General features: G+C 40.7%; 1 protein-coding gene across 3 annotated transcripts; it reads right to left on the bottom strand.

Annotated features, from left to right (window-relative positions):
* Positions 1-3,843: 3,843 nt before the first annotated feature.
* On the bottom strand, positions 3,844-15,798 carry arfip1 (ADP-ribosylation factor interacting protein 1 (arfaptin 1)). Of its 3 annotated transcripts, XM_080029787.1 has the most exons (10): positions 15,553-15,798; positions 14,265-14,644; positions 10,647-10,748; positions 9,062-9,170; positions 8,398-8,499; positions 7,231-7,343; positions 6,811-7,032; positions 6,467-6,624; positions 6,008-6,182; positions 3,844-5,911 (listed from the first exon to the last, which is right to left on the bottom strand). In XM_080029787.1, exons 2-10 carry the CDS (start codon positions 14,640-14,642, stop codon positions 5,753-5,755), a joined length of 1,518 nt encoding a protein of 505 aa, XP_079885913.1. In that variant the 5' UTR covers positions 14,643-14,644; positions 15,553-15,798; the 3' UTR covers positions 3,844-5,752. The 3 variants fall into 3 exon arrangements, with proteins under 3 accessions (XP_079885913.1, XP_079885914.1, XP_079885915.1); XM_080029788.1 differs by lacking the exon at positions 8,398-8,499; XM_080029789.1 differs by lacking the exon at positions 14,265-14,644.
* Positions 15,799-16,799: the final 1,001 nt, after the last annotated feature.

Below are 16,799 nucleotides of genomic sequence, written 5' to 3'. Positions count from 1 at the left end.
ATCCACTTCTAACAGGAACCATACTTTTCAATGACACAGCAGTTTTAAAACGTACTCCAGAGAGCATTTTTTCCAGAAGTATATGCCACTGAATCTCCTAATAAAAAATACAAAAGGCGTTACAGACCGAGGGAAAACGTAAACCAGGTGAAACAATACCCACTCGGGCGAGGTAATGACAAGATGGAGTGATGTGATGCGACACCCGTCTGAAGAGCTTTGAATCTTCTTCCGTTTGTTCTTTTGTTAACATGGCGATCAGTGTCTGGCCTGCAGCAGACCTCTGCGTCTCTATCACCTTTGGCTCTGCTCTCCAATTGTTGCTTCAGCAATCTGAGCCTGGTGCCAGCAGAAGCTTTAGGCAAATCTCACTGGACCCTCTTTGCTTTCACAGACTGGTGCGGAATTAAAAACCAACGTCTGCCACGGAAAGCTACCAGATTAATTACAGCGTTTTGAGCACAACAACACACGCACTCTTAGTACAAAATTCAGCTTAACGGTTGCTTAAAGCCAACAGATCTTGAGCAAGGCACAGGTTATTATGACATGCACAGGTGACAAATAAAGCAGGTGCAGGTGCTCCGGTCGCCATGGAGACGACCGCAGGGAAACATGGAGGGGATTGAAAGATGTTTACATGGTGGTATAGGGAACAGTGTTTGCCCAAGGGACCAGAGACTCAGCAGGCTTCATTAGAATATACTATAATACCTGCAAAACACTACTTACACGCAGAGCCTTTACACAGATCACGTTACAGACTCACACGAAACACAACTCAGGAGCCACTGGGCAAAGTTCACTGATCCCCAAAACAAAATATATCAAGAAACCATCTTTATTTGAGTTATTATTCTGGCTCTAAATACAGATATCAAAGGTTTATCAAAATTGCTTTGCTTTTATTTCCTTCAATTAATGTTGGGCTTTTTCACCCCCCATTATGAGACATTCATAGCCAAGAGAGCTGGGTGGTAACAAGAGTGGGAGTTTTTTGGGCGTGCCAAAATTGAAAGGCATGCAACCAAGGACGCTTTCATTTTCTTCCTCTTTTCTTTCCTCTTTTGTCACGCTTTTTTAATTCTTTTAACTGTTTGTCATTGCAGCAGAAAATTTGAATTTATAAGACAAGGACAGATTTTTCGGGAGCAATAAAGACCACTGGAGTTGACCCAAAGTTGGCAAGCCCCTCCGTGCTCCCACAGAAATAAATCAAGCTCCCCCAACCTCTTCCTCCTCCGTATGACGTCAGAGAATTGAGTTTTCCATGTTACTCCATGGCGTCCACGGCAACCGGGGGGTTGACACCGCCCTCTCTCCCTTGACCTGACCCGGGGAGAAACTCTTTTTTTCCCGCGGGGGGATTGTTCCCAACACTTGAATGGGTCGCCCTCTAATTCATCTCAGCATGTGCACTATGTACAAAGGAAGCCGGGGGTCTGAGGAGCAGAGTTATAAAGCCATGGGCCTACACGCTGAACTAAAAGGGGGCGGTAAGCTCTGATAGTGAATCCACAACAACCACCAAAACACTTAAACATTGCTTCTTACTCCAGTGATCACTTCAAAGTGAAATAGAAATGTCAATCAAATATAAAGGGCTGTGTTTTAACCTTTTTAATCCATCCCTAGCACCCCAGAGTATCAAACAATTTAAACTAAAGCACATTGGCATAAAATATCAGATAGCCTACATAGTTTGGTTTACTTAGCCTATAATGTGCTCTGATTAGTTCAATTAAATCAAACGTTTGCCAATCCTTAACTTTAAGGTAAACTTCTTACAAGACTGGCTGTGACTACCCATGTGAAAGTGAAGAGCTTTGGCTACTTTTGTCAAATAAAAAGAAGGATTTGTAGGAATACATGTTTACATAAAGTATCACAAGAGTTATAGGACTGTGTCATCCAATAAAAAGCTACACTTATATCAAAATATGTCCAACTATATGCTGCCCAACAACAATATATATAGGCCTAGCTGATGCAAATATGTGAATTACCAATTAAAGCAAAGGACAACTACATCAAACTATGACTAACTAAATATTGTGCCTATGAAGTATTTAGTTATTGAAAAATGAAATTAAACATGAAAACTTCCAAGGGGCATAATTACTTTTAATAGTCACTGTATGTCACACTATATAGCCCAGTGGTTACTGGTTGGAGAAGAAAAATATTTGCAGAAGAAACACTGACACTGATCTTTGTCAAACCTTTTGATACATAACTCTTGATTTGTTGTTTATTACTACGTACCATTTTAAGCTCTCAGGTAGTACAATTAAATGGCTATAATCAATTATCTGATGCTGAGGACAGTCTAATGTTTACATGGTGTTTAGCCTGCATGGCCAGCATGCAGTGGAGCAACAGATTATTTCAGGCCTCAAACTATACTAAATAATGATGTAATAGTTGACCTAACTGCATTGCAGGACACCTTGGCTTGCCACCTTAAATGCTCAAAGAGAGACAAGAACATGTATAGGAGTAGAGGGTTAAATGCTCCTGCAGTACAGACGCCACTCTCACGGTACAGTGACTTTTCACAGCACTGTTTATGTCCTTTCGCTACATCCTCCACATCCATTGAACACACAGCAGCATGATGATAATGATGATGCGGCGGGGCCGTCCTGTTTGACTTACCGGGGGATGAGAAGGGTCGTCGGGAGGGACACGCTGTGCGCTCCGGCAGCGTTGGAGTTAGTAGAAGATACTTTTCAGAGGAGAAAATCTTGCGTTGTGTTTTTTGATTATGAGCCGAGTCAGGTGCAGCACGCACCGCGTAGAGATACTAACCACCACCAGCGGCAGAGGCAGGCGGCCGTGTTGTGAGCTATCTCGTACGCGATTGGGCCAGGTAGAAAAAGGCGCGTTCACGTGCACCATGCGCACGCGCCACTGGCAGCTTGTGACCACTAGTACTAGTGCAATCTTAATGTTGCGACCAGTGCAACAGGCTGGTGAGTTAATGAAACTACTTGGTAGGCTACATTTAATCAGGTTTGAGAAGAGTAGTATGCAGCCTACAGTACCTATGTTTCATAGAGTGTTTCCATTTATACACTTTCAGAGGTAAATATTTGTATTTACTCTAAATGTATATGGCAGTAATGTAAGCTTCAAATTAACTAACTACAGCAGTAAAACACAACTTTTGTTACTGAATGAATGGCATTCAGCAGGCCTAATGAAGAGGTGTTTACGTATTGTAAAACATTTTAAACTATGCTTTCTTTTCATTTTTAAACTCTAAGCGAAGTATTTTTATACTTTAAATATATTTTTTTCCGTATGGGGAGCCTGTTTTTAAAACTGCACGAGGAATATAATTGGAAAACGTTAAAAACTGCTGCAGCATAGTTAAAGCAAAACCATTTGCTTAGCGTGGTGTTATAAAGAGCCACAGAAAAAAAAACTAAACAAAAACATCACTGAGGCTGTGATTAAAATCCTCGATGCTTGTCTGAGGATTAACAAGATCCTGTCAAATGTATACCTGTGGGTGTGGTGGGTTTGTGATTATGGAAATCCAAAGGGGAGCCTAAAAGCACCTGGACTTGTGTAAACATAAGTCCATTTGAATCCATGCATCAAAAGAATATAAAACCACTGCTGGCTATCTGGAGGGGAAGACTTAAAACAACAAAACAAAACAAGCATGTCAGAAACTGTTCTTACCACCCCTGATACTGTATTGGTTTCTTTTTTTGTTGGCTGTAGCTAAATGTATTATAGGCTTTGTCTAGCCTTGTATGACTTTGTTGGCCCCTGGTGGTGACTTTTCATTTTAGCTGTGGCAATTGAAACCCTAAAAAAACACACTGCAGATCGTTAAAGAATAGGAGTTTTTATTGTCCCAAAGAGGTTACACAACATTCAGAAACCTTTCTTAACTCAGCATTTGTTAATGGTTCATTATTATAAAAGGTAGAAATCCACTAGCACATCATTATAGGTCTTCAGGAAAAAACAAAGCCAAACTGCAGCATTGGTCATTGACTACATGCTCAAGGTAAAATAGAGAAAATTACAAATATATATATATATCAATCTATTTCAGGGAAACAATAGATCATTTTACATGATTCACACTCTCAAACTGCTATGGTCAGCAGAGCCATAGGAAAAAAGTACAAATCAACAAAGTGAGGACATGACAGCTGGTTATCAATACCAGCGGAACGTGCCGTAAGTCCTCTGTGAAAATATTCAATTACATATCCCAATGCAGGAAACTTCTAGCAGCTCAGGCAAAGGATGCTGGTTTTTCAAATTTACAAAAAGTGTTTCAAGTGAATCGCATTTTGGTTTTTATTTCACCTTACATTTCAAGTTTTTTTTGTAATTAGTCCCAAATGCATAAATGTGCATATGTGCAATACGGATAAATATCTTTGAGAACAACAAGTCTTATAATAGATTTAGACTTCCTAGTGTTACAGTAGTTTGTCTTTTTTATGAAACATCTATCGTTTTGGGAGTGTTTTAAGTTAACGTAAAGGTTGTACAGGCTCCTACTGTACGACCTCAAGAGTGTGTATCTGTGCGTATGTGTGTAATTGGTCCGTTCTCTTCTTTACAAATGAATATTTAAACATTTTTAGCTTTTTGCCTAACTCTCCGGAAATATAAAAGCACAGAGGGGAAGGAGGGAGGAAATAAATTCATGAAATCAAGGCACATTTAGTCACATAAGGCTGGTACTTCCAATTTCTCTGTGGAATTTAAGAGAATCCTCACTTTCGCCCATTACCTTGCATGCAACAACAAGTGTAGACAAAATAGGGAGAAGCTTAAAAACAGAGGGTAATATTGATCAGTCAACTTCATCATATCACAACGTGCACAACTTGTTGTGTGGTTGCCTTAGCTAAGCATACAGACTGGAATCACTAGCCTGGCGCTGTCCTGAGGCACATAACCTCATGCAAAATCACAACTTGATCATTTACACTTTAGTCTTTTTTTTATTATCGAGGTGAAGAGTTTTTTTTCCTTCTTTTGACTCACACGTGCTAGCAGTTTCCTGTCTTTATGCCAAGCTAAGCTAGGCCAGAACAGACCTCTCACTCTCAACAAGAAAAGCAAATAGGGGTATTTCCCTAAATATCTTTACTCACTTTAATCAAGATTTTGCAGGTAAAAGCGACCAATTTTGTATTTGATGATCCAGAAAAGTTACAACAGGTGTAAAGTCAAATCATGAGGCGGGGGGATTCATATTCAGAGTGTCTTGAAGCTTCCCTGATTAGATTTTCATAAAGCATTTTTTCCAATGTGAGACAGCTGATAACAGCAATGTAAATATTATGAGTAAAATGACAGGCATTTGTATCCCGGAGCTGACCTCACAGAGCCAAGATGTCCGCCGTGTTTGAGATACAACATTCATATGCTGGAAAACGGAAAAGAAGGCCATTTACAGTTTCCAAATGTGTTTACTGCAGCAGCTCCTGTTCAACAGATTTGTCACACAGTATAAAAGTACTTGTATGATTTGAAATAACGGCAAGAAGGATGATTTAACATCAATAGTGAAATAGATTGTTTTTCTTTTCTTTTTTCATTGTATGTATCGAGTTAATTCTGAAAGTTTGAAAGGCAGTGACAGTGGAGTTGGGAAGAAGAGGAGAAGGAGAGAGGGAGGGAGGGAGGGAGGGAGGGGGGTTCTGTAGTTTCTGTAGAATTTGACATTTCCCGTCAAACTGAGCCACATATGGCTTTCGTAAAGGAATGATTAGTGCTGTTCCTCCAGCCAGGATGGAGTGTCCCCACCTGGCATTTTCAACTTGATGTGGAACTGCTTGAGTGTCTGTTCCAGCTGCTGTTGGTTTCCAGAGTAGTACGCGGCTATGGCGTTGTGGAACAGGAGGAGCTGGTTATGCAATACCTTCACCTGTTCGGGAGCAAGGAAAAGGAGGAATGGAGAGATGATAAGCACAGTTGAACTGACTGGCAGTATCGTGGTGCAAAGCAGAGCCTGTTAACCGACCTTGTTCTCTTCCAGGAACTTGAGCTTGACGGAGACATCGTTTCTCATCCTCTCGTACTTCTCCCGGTGGATCTGGAACTGCTGCTGGGACAGCTCGATCTTGGCCAGGGTGGCGGCGTCACGTGGACCCAGATTCAGCTCCTCCAAATCAGTACGGTACGCGTCATACTCAACTCTAGGAAAGTGTTACAATTTAAACAGTGTCAGAACTACTTAATGTGTGTAGTAGACATTATGATGGTCAGTGCAAGTCTGTTAGTCGTAATCCCTGCACACCACTCTTCCAAATGTTTTATGAAGAATTTTAGACAGTTTAGTTTCTGTGGAGGTCTTTTAACCAGACAAAAAGTAAAACTATTTTAGCCCGGATCGACACATTTTCTCCAAATGGTTAGATAATCCTTTGTGGCTTAGAGATGGTGCGCAGGCAAAAGCAACACGTCATCAGGCATCACCTACCTGGCAAATTCATACTGCTTGATATTGAGCATGGTGTCTTCGATTGTTTTCTCCACGAGTGTGTCGACGCTGGCGATGAAAAAGTTGATTGCACCCAGCAGTGTGTCTCCGTTTTTGGACAAAAGCTTTTGGGTCTCAGCGTTGTAACCAAACTCCTCCTAAAGAAACAGGTTTAACAAAATTCAAACTATCTTGTTAAATTTCCTTATTCGTCACTATTGTGCACGTAGTATTTGGACGTATACAGTATATACCGACGCAACAACAAAACTATAATGACATAACCTCTTTCCCTTTAAACTAAGTTGATCATTTTCAATGTATCTGTATAAAAAGGGACTCACATGAAGTTCCGGTGACTTGAGGCTGAGGTCGGCGAAGGCGTCGCCCAGTTGCCTCTGCGTCTGGATCATCTGGGTCAGCTGATTGGCCAGCGTCTGAGCCAGCTTGATGACATGCTGGTACTTTCTCTTGTTGTCGCGCAGGACTTCGATTTGACCCTCCAGCTCCTGGTCCACTGTCCTCGAGCCCCGACCAAGCTTCTCTGACAGGATCTGCTTGGTACACTGCAGAGGACAGCAGGTTGCGTACACACACACACACATACATATACATACACACTAATAAGAACGTAGGTCCATTTAAGATGTATAACGAATGATTTCTGGGAGTTTCTACTGTTCTTAGTCAAAATAAAGCTGTGGTTCATATAATTCACTTTTCTGCCAACATCCTAATTACAAATCAAGAGCAGTGAGGATTACTTTATATGTGTTGATGCTCCACTTTCTCACAAGGTCCAGTTTTTCCATGGCGGGGTTCTTTAAGTCATCTGAAAGGACCACTGCTCCGCTCTTAGGCTGTGCTTGCATGGCGCCTGGACAGTTAAAAGTCATTCACTTAGTGGGTGATTAAGTTATTGGGTTTGCTAGGCTAGAGAGCTGTTGTGAAAATTAGGGGATAAGTAATATTCAAGTGCTGTAATCATCCAAGGGTGTAATGAGATTGTCATGTTAGCACTAAAACGTCAACATGGACCAAATATTAAAACTTTAAAAAAAGGCATTAGTGGACATTGATGAGGTCTACGATTATTCACATCAAAATTAACATTTAAATACAATCACAGTCCTGACTTACCAAGATTAAAATGCCAAACAGTAAAAGGGATGAAAAGTGCTTTATTGTGGTGTGGACACAAAGGGAAAATGCTGAAAGATATTGAGCACCGAAACTGACAAATGTAAGTTAAGGGTACTTGTCTGATAACCTCTAAGATACATACTGTATATATACTGTTGTGATGATTAAACTATTTGTAAATAAATAGTCTTAGGCATTGATATTTCTAGGATATGAGGTATTTATGTTGTATTTATATTACCTTTTAGATCCCTTTGTACGTCTTATTTATCTAAAAAAGAGATCTTGTGATGGATTCAGTTAGATTTGTGAAATATTCTGAAAACCTTTTAAAAAACATTCAGTCAGTTTCAGGGCTCCAAAGAGAGAGACACTATATTGAGAGGCAACTTTTGCAAAGGACAAAGGTTGCAAGCAGGAAAAAAAAAACACCGGAATTAAACGTAAAAGCAATTTTCTTTCCAAGCCAAGCCAATGCTTTAAGCATTGTGATGTTGCGTCAGATCTAGAAATCTTACGATCTAGATCTTAGGAAAATGACTCTTAGGAGGAGTGCATGTGAACACGTATCATTAGCCACTGCTAAGCAGAAAAACTACTGGAATTAGCCGAAAGGTAAAGTTCAGAGAGGTGAGGGGGAAAGGTTTGATTCCGAGTGAAGCACGGCCTGTGGGGACAAGGAGCAGGTAAGAAAATGACGTAGACCAAGAAGGGTACAGTAGACTGCGATTAATTTAGTGTGCAAACGGCGACAATTCCACATCGTCTGATTCCCACTCTGCCGGTACCTTTCTCAGCCTGACTATCGCTGGAAGAGCGTGCCAGGCGGCTAGCGACAGCCGTGCTGGGAGCTACAGGTGCCACGGGAGACGTGGGCAGGCTTGCTGACCCTGGGAGATATTCAGAGTTACAGTGGGATTTATTACAATGTCACCATTCCGCCTACACAAGAGTAACCGGATACTTTGTCATCCATGTTATTATTTTATAACAGTGGCTCTTTCCATGTTGCAGGCTAAGTGTGTTACCGCCGGACAAAAGCCTTCCTCAACCAGTGTAAATTACATGGAAAATAGCCATGGCAACATTGTGGTAAGCAGGCTGCGACAGCTCACCCACTCTATGGGGAGATTTCTATTTGCATTTGTAACACGGTCATGATGATGAAAAGGAAAATGAAGGGTTACAACCTGGAGATCAGAGGAAGCTCATTAAATTCAATTGGATGTCCACCTTTACAAATTCAAATGTCCTCCTTTCAATTTTCAGAGATTAAAAACCAAAAGTGGAGCACAGGGAATACACAGAGATAAATACTGTTTGTAAACACAAAATGAGGCAAAGCAATCGAGTGATGTAACAAGCTGACAAAGCCTGATGAGCAGCTCAGTCACAAAACTCGAGTAAAAAACACAGAAGAAAACAAGGAGATCACCAGTGGAAATGTTTTACCTTTGTATGGGCCCGATTCAATGATGCCCTCTGTTGTTGAAGCAAAGTTGCTGGAGGTGACACAGGAGTCTGAAAGGTTTAGGGCCACAGGGCGACCGGGGTAAGGGTCCTGTGAAAAATAAACCGGTACTTATGTTAAACTGGTGTACAACAGGTGTAGTTTCTGATGTGTGCTTCACATTTAGGGTTCACCAAAAATTCAGTAGGGCACCTGAAACTCTAAAACCAAACCAGTTCACCTGTGTTAAAATGATCCAATCTCACAAAAAAAAGGAAGTGCAATAAAAGATTTAGATCAACTTCCCAATAAAAAAACTAATTGTTTCCCTGAAAGTCTTTCTCGTTAGTCAGCAGTAGGCGTGGGGCGATATGACATTTTTATGTAACAATTATCCTGGCCAAGATAATTACAATCATTATCTGCATTATCACCAAACTATTCTTAAAAATCTAAGAATGGCTCTTCTTATTCATACTAGAATGACTTACCTTAGAAACTGTTATTAAGAAAATGATTTTATAACATAACATAACTTTAAATTGAAGGTTGGTGGGCATACAACTGCAGAGGGGCAAGAACACAGATGTAGAGATCAGCTAAATGTAAACAACTGAGTCATAAGTTTAATGTGGCTGCTGCTACTGGTATTGTTATTGATGTGATTGGGGAAAAACATTTCATAAATGTAAAGTTCACTAGTTAAAACATCACAAACCTGAGAGTAGTGAACTGCATGTTGTGCTCTATTGACAGACCTGTGTGTGTACGCATTAACATTCAAGTCATGTCTGACGAATAACCAATGTAAGAGAGAAAATATGTCACTTGGGGCCATTTATCACTTCCTGAACACATTTTTTTTCCCTTTTGTTCTGAAGCAGCACACATTCTGTACTGGCTGTGGTGTCCACCCTGACACAGACCATTAGTGTTACCGTGAGCTATTAGTGGCAAACAGCAGGCCATGTTGTGGAAGCACCGCCAGCTCACAGTCAGATAGAGGGCAAAGAGAGGGCACCCTGAGGTCTCCATCAAAATGACTTCACTGCAGAATGGGCTCAGCTTGACTATCTGAGTGTCATTCTACACAAAATGAAAATGTGTTGTGAAGGTGCCACGATTAGCAAAAGCTCCTGTAAATCCAAACTGACTAAATACATTTGAGACTTGGATTGGATCAATGAAATAAAGAATCAATTTGAAAAAAAATGTGTGCTATAGGAAATCATAAAAGGCTACAGTTTAAATAAATATATAAAGTAGACAAAACAATGACATCAAATAATTAAGATGATTGTTAATGAAAATAGTGAGTTGCAGCAACTATTTTGCATACATTGCCTTACACTGATTTTGCACAATTCTTGCACTGTTAATTGTCATCATCTAGTAAGCAAAGTTGGTATTGTTTTACTTTTTTTTTTTTTGGTGTGCAAAAAGAATACTTGATGAAACCGTGAAAGACAAAAATCACAACCATTGGTCGTTGTTGTTGTTGAACTCTTCACGGTTTTGTTTGAGAAGCCAGTGGGCTCACATCGTCAGTTATATATCTTCTCAGAAGTCTCTGAAGGAGCCCCTTACCCTCTCAAACACCGCCTCAGGGCTCTGATCCAGCTCCCCATTGCTAGTGACTGGGATCTCTGCGGCTGAGCTTCTATGGGACTCCTCAGCCATCGTACTCTCCTGTAAGGGGTTAGGGTTAGGGGTTAGGTGATGGAGGTTATTCAATAAAAATGTCCAAAGCAACTTCAAAAAGGGAAAGATCGATTTAAAACAAAATGATTTAGGATGAGCTAGTGATACACAATAATTGTGGGCTGCCATCTTGTGGACACAGCAATAGTGAAAATGAATGAAGCCTAGGCCAGGATTCAATTGTTCTGCAGAATTATATGGTGATGGCTTGAGGGTGGGATATCAGGAAGAAAAACACCGATATTTACTGTACCATAAGATTTTTTTTGATCATTAGAAAAATGCACCGCAAAGAAAAAAAAGTTTCTGACACTAACTTCACCCACATTGTACCAGCCCAGCACCTTTTTGTAATAAATATGCCAGTAATCTGATCAATCCACCATCTTTTAACTTTTTCCAGGACAGAGCTAAGACCATGGTGAGCCTTAAGTCAGTTATGTTGCAGCATTACAGCATTTACCAGTTCACTTGTGCAACAACCCAACAACTGACATCAATGTTGGACACTCCCCTATTTTACAACACTGTTTCTGCTTAATTATTAAACGAAGCAGGATGGAATAGCACTGTACCATCTTCACCCTTTAAACTCTTGATTTGATTATGAATCTGTTTCTGGTATCTGTTTGCCATGCTCATGCCAATGTTTCCTGGCAAAAGATACAAAGCTATAGGCCTATGTTTTAAAGCGTTGTCACTTATGCCAGACCACATTAAACACTGTGTATAACGGTTTGTAAATGGTCATTTTGCAATCCACCTCGGAAGATCTTTTCATGCAGGAAAACGCATGGAACAAAATTCTTCTTGGCTGTTAGTATAATTAACAAACATGTAGACAGACTGGTTATGGTCTTTATGAAAATATATCAATCATGGTTCTCCTTAATCTGGCCTGTATATCAACATTAAACAATGATAAATTGGCATAGCTTGGATGCACAATAACAAATTGGCTCGTCGCAAGCCACAGGGTGGAGAGACGACAGTATTGTTTAGGCTGTAATAAAGCAGCTGCCTGTAGTCGCGGGCTGAGGATACAGCTGCTATTTTTAGTACAACTTTTGTGACTTAATCAGGTTGGACTTGTGAACTAGAGCACTGACCAAAGGACTATAAAGCTTTTCACACATACTCTGTGACAGTGAGGTCTAACAGCTTAAAGCTAGTTAGTGTACAGTGACACACCTGGCAAAATGGGATACCACTGAAACAACAAATTATCAATAGCTGTGAATTTGCATCTTTGCACAAGATCCTTCAACTAAAATGTGGACCTTGACCAGTGTCTAAATAATGCAAGTAGCTACCAGATCTCCAGGTAACAAGATCTGAGTCTAAAGAGAGACAGGTTTCACTGTGTGAGCAAAACAAGTGATTTTAAATCATTATTTAAATAGTACATCTTCAGTGTTAGATTATTTGGTAAATTATGTCTTCACCTTCCACCAGGTAAAATTCCATCGAGTATTGGGAAAATATAGTATATATAGTATACATAGTATAGTTTGTAGTTTGCTCCTTTTTAAATAAAATGGTGTGTGATCCCCAAATTACATGCAGTGCCAAGCCTGTAAGGGGATTTAGTGACCTTAGAGACAGTATCATTGATAGAAGAAAAAAAAGATATATATACATAATGAAAAAAGATACAGCATACATAACCATCAATCTTCTTCATAATCGTTTAACTTACTAGAAAGCTGGGTCATCTATTGGAAATACGGAAAGATACAGTGTTTAGCTTTGAGTGTTGTGTCATGTGATGGACACATGCATACTTAAAGGCTATATGATACCTAAAGCAGGCAGGCAGCACATACATGCGCTGCTAGTTTTGTTTAACCACCATATGACTGCAGATAAGAACGACTTTTGTCTGAGTGTACTCTCTGTTTGCATCAAGTTCAAACAGGACGTCTGGTAGAGACACGTCTCCAATTACGTGCTATTCAAAGAAAGGGTGTAAATAAAATGGATAACAAAATTTGCTGACTACTAGCACTGTGTGTGTTTTTTTTATCTGCAACTATAGCAAAATGATGCATGTATCCTCGTTTAAGAGCCTCATTATATTACAAACCCTGATGGGACTGATTCAACTGTGGATCCTGGATAATCAGGGGTCTCGGAGCCAAAATGGTTCCACCCACCATCTGCAAACATTCTGCAAGGACGCGTGCTAATAGCGTCAGCCTACTGGAAGCACTGACAGCAGTAAAGTGGCTGTAAATTAATCAAGCATTTAGAAAGGGGCAAGGTATGGCACGTCATTGTGTGCTGCTCCCTACAGCTCAGTATCCTGGATACAGGTTACCATGACATGGGAGGGAGGGAAAAAAACATGAACTAGTTGTCCAATTAGCTGCGTCAGCTGAAGGGGAAATAATCATGTCTTGACATAGAAAATCAATGGAAGAACTTCACAAAACCGTATTGCACAATGTCAGGTTTAGGCTGCAAAAATGGAATGGGAAATATTTATTTCTTTACAACTGTCTCTTGCAAAATTTCTTGCAAACTGACGAGTGGCGCTGGCACAGAGACCTTATACAGATTGTGAATCGACAGCCTGAGGAGTGACACATTCCAGCAATACAATAGATGTGGCACTGGCTGAGAATGTGCAGCCAGGAGTCCAAATCCGTTTCACTTACCCAGCCATGTGACTGACAGCGTGTGGAGCTGTACGTACGTACGTACATTGGACTTGCAAACAGGGAAGCATTGTGAGGAAATCGAAGCTTTGCACATAATGTAGACGATCATTCACACACACACACACACACACACACACACACACACACACACACACACACACACACACACACACACACACACACACACACACACACACACACACACACACACACACACACACACACACACACACACACACACACACACACACACACACACACACACACACACACACACACTCCAACCAAAGAGGGCGGGAACATAGAGAGAGTTTACTTACACTTGACTTGTTATAATAACATACATGTATACAGTTTATATCATTGTAGTCAGCAAAAACAAAACAAACTCAAAATCACTTTGGGATAAGCCAGCAATTACAAAGCAGAGAAAATGAAGCGTTGATCATCACCAAACACATAAAGGCCTCACAGATCAACACACAAGTAGAAGAAAGAAAGCCAACTACTGCACCATCAACACAGAGCAACAGCTACACCTGCTACAGAGCTCTAAAACCTCCACCAAAGCAGAATGAAATCTGATACACACCTTCCCTCTACTGACACAAAAGAGAGAAACAAACACAATCACTTTGCTGCTAAAGCTCAGGTTCATGTTGTTGTATACCAGATAAAGCGCCATGACAAAATAAAATCTAACAACAAATTGATTTATTTTAGGGAAAGAGACCACCAGCACCATTATCACAGCAGGTAAAGATCAGCACAGCAACATGAACCAGAGCGCGGTAAAGATGCCAGAAGAGATCGATTGTCCAAAAGCGAATGTAAATGTCACCTTTGTTTCGGTGTCAGAACCTCCACTTTCCTCTGGCGTTTCAACATGGCGAATTGTCTCGCGTCCCGCATCCTCTACACTGTCAGACACGTGCGTGACATCGCCGCCTTGGCTGCATGCCACCGCACTCTCACTCTGAATGCCCTCATCCTCCTTTTGAACATCCTTGTCACCATTTTCTTCTTCTGCGCTGTCGATATTGATGTCATACAGCACCTCGTCCCTGCAAACTCCTCTCCCCTTACTGTTGTCTACTACGCTCTCCTCTTTTACACCCTCACTCAAACTCTCCTCTGCTTTGTCAGCCTCCTCACACTCCATCTGAGGGTCCTCGGGCGAGTTCTTCCCCGATTCGGCCTCAAGACTAACTTCAGACATACCTGGAAACAGACAGATGATGGGAAGCTGTGTGAATAGGTCTGATGAAGCCGGCCGAGTGTTAAGATATATACTTTTTTAGATCGAATTTATGTCGCCCCCCCAAGTTGGACCTTTGTTTCAAAATGTGGGCATCGTCCTTGCCTAGGAAACAGTGATCCACACAGTACATAATACTAGCCATGTAAAACATCCATACACATGTCCAAGTAAATATAGAATTTTTTTTTATTCAAAAGTAATAATAATATTTCTAGCTACCACATTTGCTTTTGTCACTTTGTAAAGACTTTGATTTGCACATGCTACATCTGATGATCTAATCTACAGCTTGCATTAAAAACATAAAACAAACCAGTAAATATCAGCAGTCACTGAGCCTTACATTGCTATGCTTTCAGCTCGCTGAAGGATTGATTGCTGACTAAAGGTTTTTTAAGTGCACAGGAAACGACGTGGATGCTGTTACCTGTCACACCGCAACTGGCTACGTTTGGCATGATTTGGTCTATTACCTGTTGCAGCACAGTCACGTGGCTATAGAGTGCGTCCAGAAGTGATACAATGCTTCTTAATGGTAGAAACAAGGACATTATATTGCACTATAGTAGTTACAGTGCATACGTCTAGGCGGACATAATCTATTCGTAAAGAAAGCATTCAACAAACCTTTGAGTAGTTTTAGCGCACAACTGTCAACTAATGTGAGTTGCATGTATTGGAGCCGTTGACGTGTTGTTAGCTAACGTGAACGTAGCTAAGCAGCTGATAAGGAACTGATGAAATACTTAAATTAAAACATTTAAAATGTGTAAACGTTATCTTAACGTTAGTATGTCGCCAGATATTCAGCTCAACGCCACACAAGGGAATGGCGACGATGAAAAACTTTTTAGGTTTCATACATTACCTCTCTGCGGCCGTGGCTAACTATTTAGCTGTGAACTGTTAGCCGAGGTAGTTCAGTGAAATCCTTGGGGACGTGCCGAGCCGCACTTGAGGTTTCTTTTGAAAGGGCAGCCTGCCGGCTATCACTGAAATCGATGCATGAATAAACTAGCAATTTATCATATGTGGTCCTCGTCTCTCCTCAAGCACAGTAGTCCTGATGTCTGAACCCCGGAAAGAGTGATCCACGGTGCGGGGCCTCGGCTGTCATCAGCTGCAAACCACATTATCTGCTGCATCCGCGCGCCCCCTATTGATAAAACATGGTACTTTCAGTTTGTGTCCAAAGGTCTAAAATACGCCAAAGAAGTTTATAACCTAGGAAATTCAGGGTTCAAACGACCAAATAGTCAAAATGCTAAACCAATATTCTGGTCAAACCTCTGTTGTTAATGTGTATCTTAGCTAACTCCAACTCCATCTAGGCTACAGTATCTCACAAAAGTGAGTAGGCCTACACCCCTCACATTTCTTCAAATATTTCATTATATCTTTCCATGGGACAACACTGAAGAAATGACACTTTGATACAATGTAAAGTAGTCAGTGTACAGCTTGTATAACAGTGTACATTTACTGTCCCCTCAAAATAACTCGACACGCAGCCATTAATGTCTAAACTGCTGGCAACAAAAGTGAGTAGGCCTACACCCGTAAGAAATTGTTTCCAAATTGGGCCCAAAGTCTCAATATTTTGTGTGGCCACCATTATTTTCCAGCACTGCCTTAACCCTCTTGGGTATGTAGTTCACCAGAGCTTCCGCCCATGGAAAATAATGATGGCAACACAAAATATTGACACTTTGGGCCCAATTTGGACATTTTCACTTAGGGGTGTACTCACTTTTGTTGCCAGCAGTTTAGGCATTAATGGCTGTGTGTCGAGTTATTTTAAGGGGACAGTACATTTACATTGTTATACAGGCTGTACACTGACTACTTTACATTGTACCAAAGTGTCATTTATTCAGTGTTGTCCCATGGAAAGATATAATGAAATATTTGAAGAAATGTGAGGGGTGTACTCACTTTTGTGAGATACTCTATCTATCTATCTATCTATCTATCTATCTATCTATCTATCTATCTATCTATCTATCTATCTATCTATCTATCTATCTGTCTGTCTGTCTGTCTGTCTGTCTGTCTGTCTGTCTGTCTGTCTGTCTGTCTGTCTGTCTGTCTGTCTGTCTGTCTGTCTGTCTGTCT

Source organism: Ammodytes marinus (genome assembly GCF_949987685.1).
Source record: "Ammodytes marinus genome assembly, chromosome: 6".
Classification (NCBI taxonomy): Eukaryota; Metazoa; Chordata; class Actinopteri; order Uranoscopiformes; family Ammodytidae; genus Ammodytes; species Ammodytes marinus.
This window is presented reverse-complemented; position numbering and strand designations above follow the sequence as displayed.

Coding starts and splice junctions, on each gene's coding strand:
- arfip1 (XM_080029787.1), bottom strand. CDS start 14,642: ATGTCTGAAGTTAGTCTTGAGGCCGAATCGGGGAAGAACTCGCCCGAG. Junction 7,344..8,397: donor CGATAGTCAGGCTGAGAAAG/GTACCGGCAGAG, acceptor TTAACTGTCCAG/GCGCCATGCAAGCACAGCCT. Junction 6,625..6,810: donor TCAAGTCACCGGAACTTCAT/GTGAGTCCCTTT, acceptor CTGTTTCTTTAG/GAGGAGTTTGGTTACAACGC.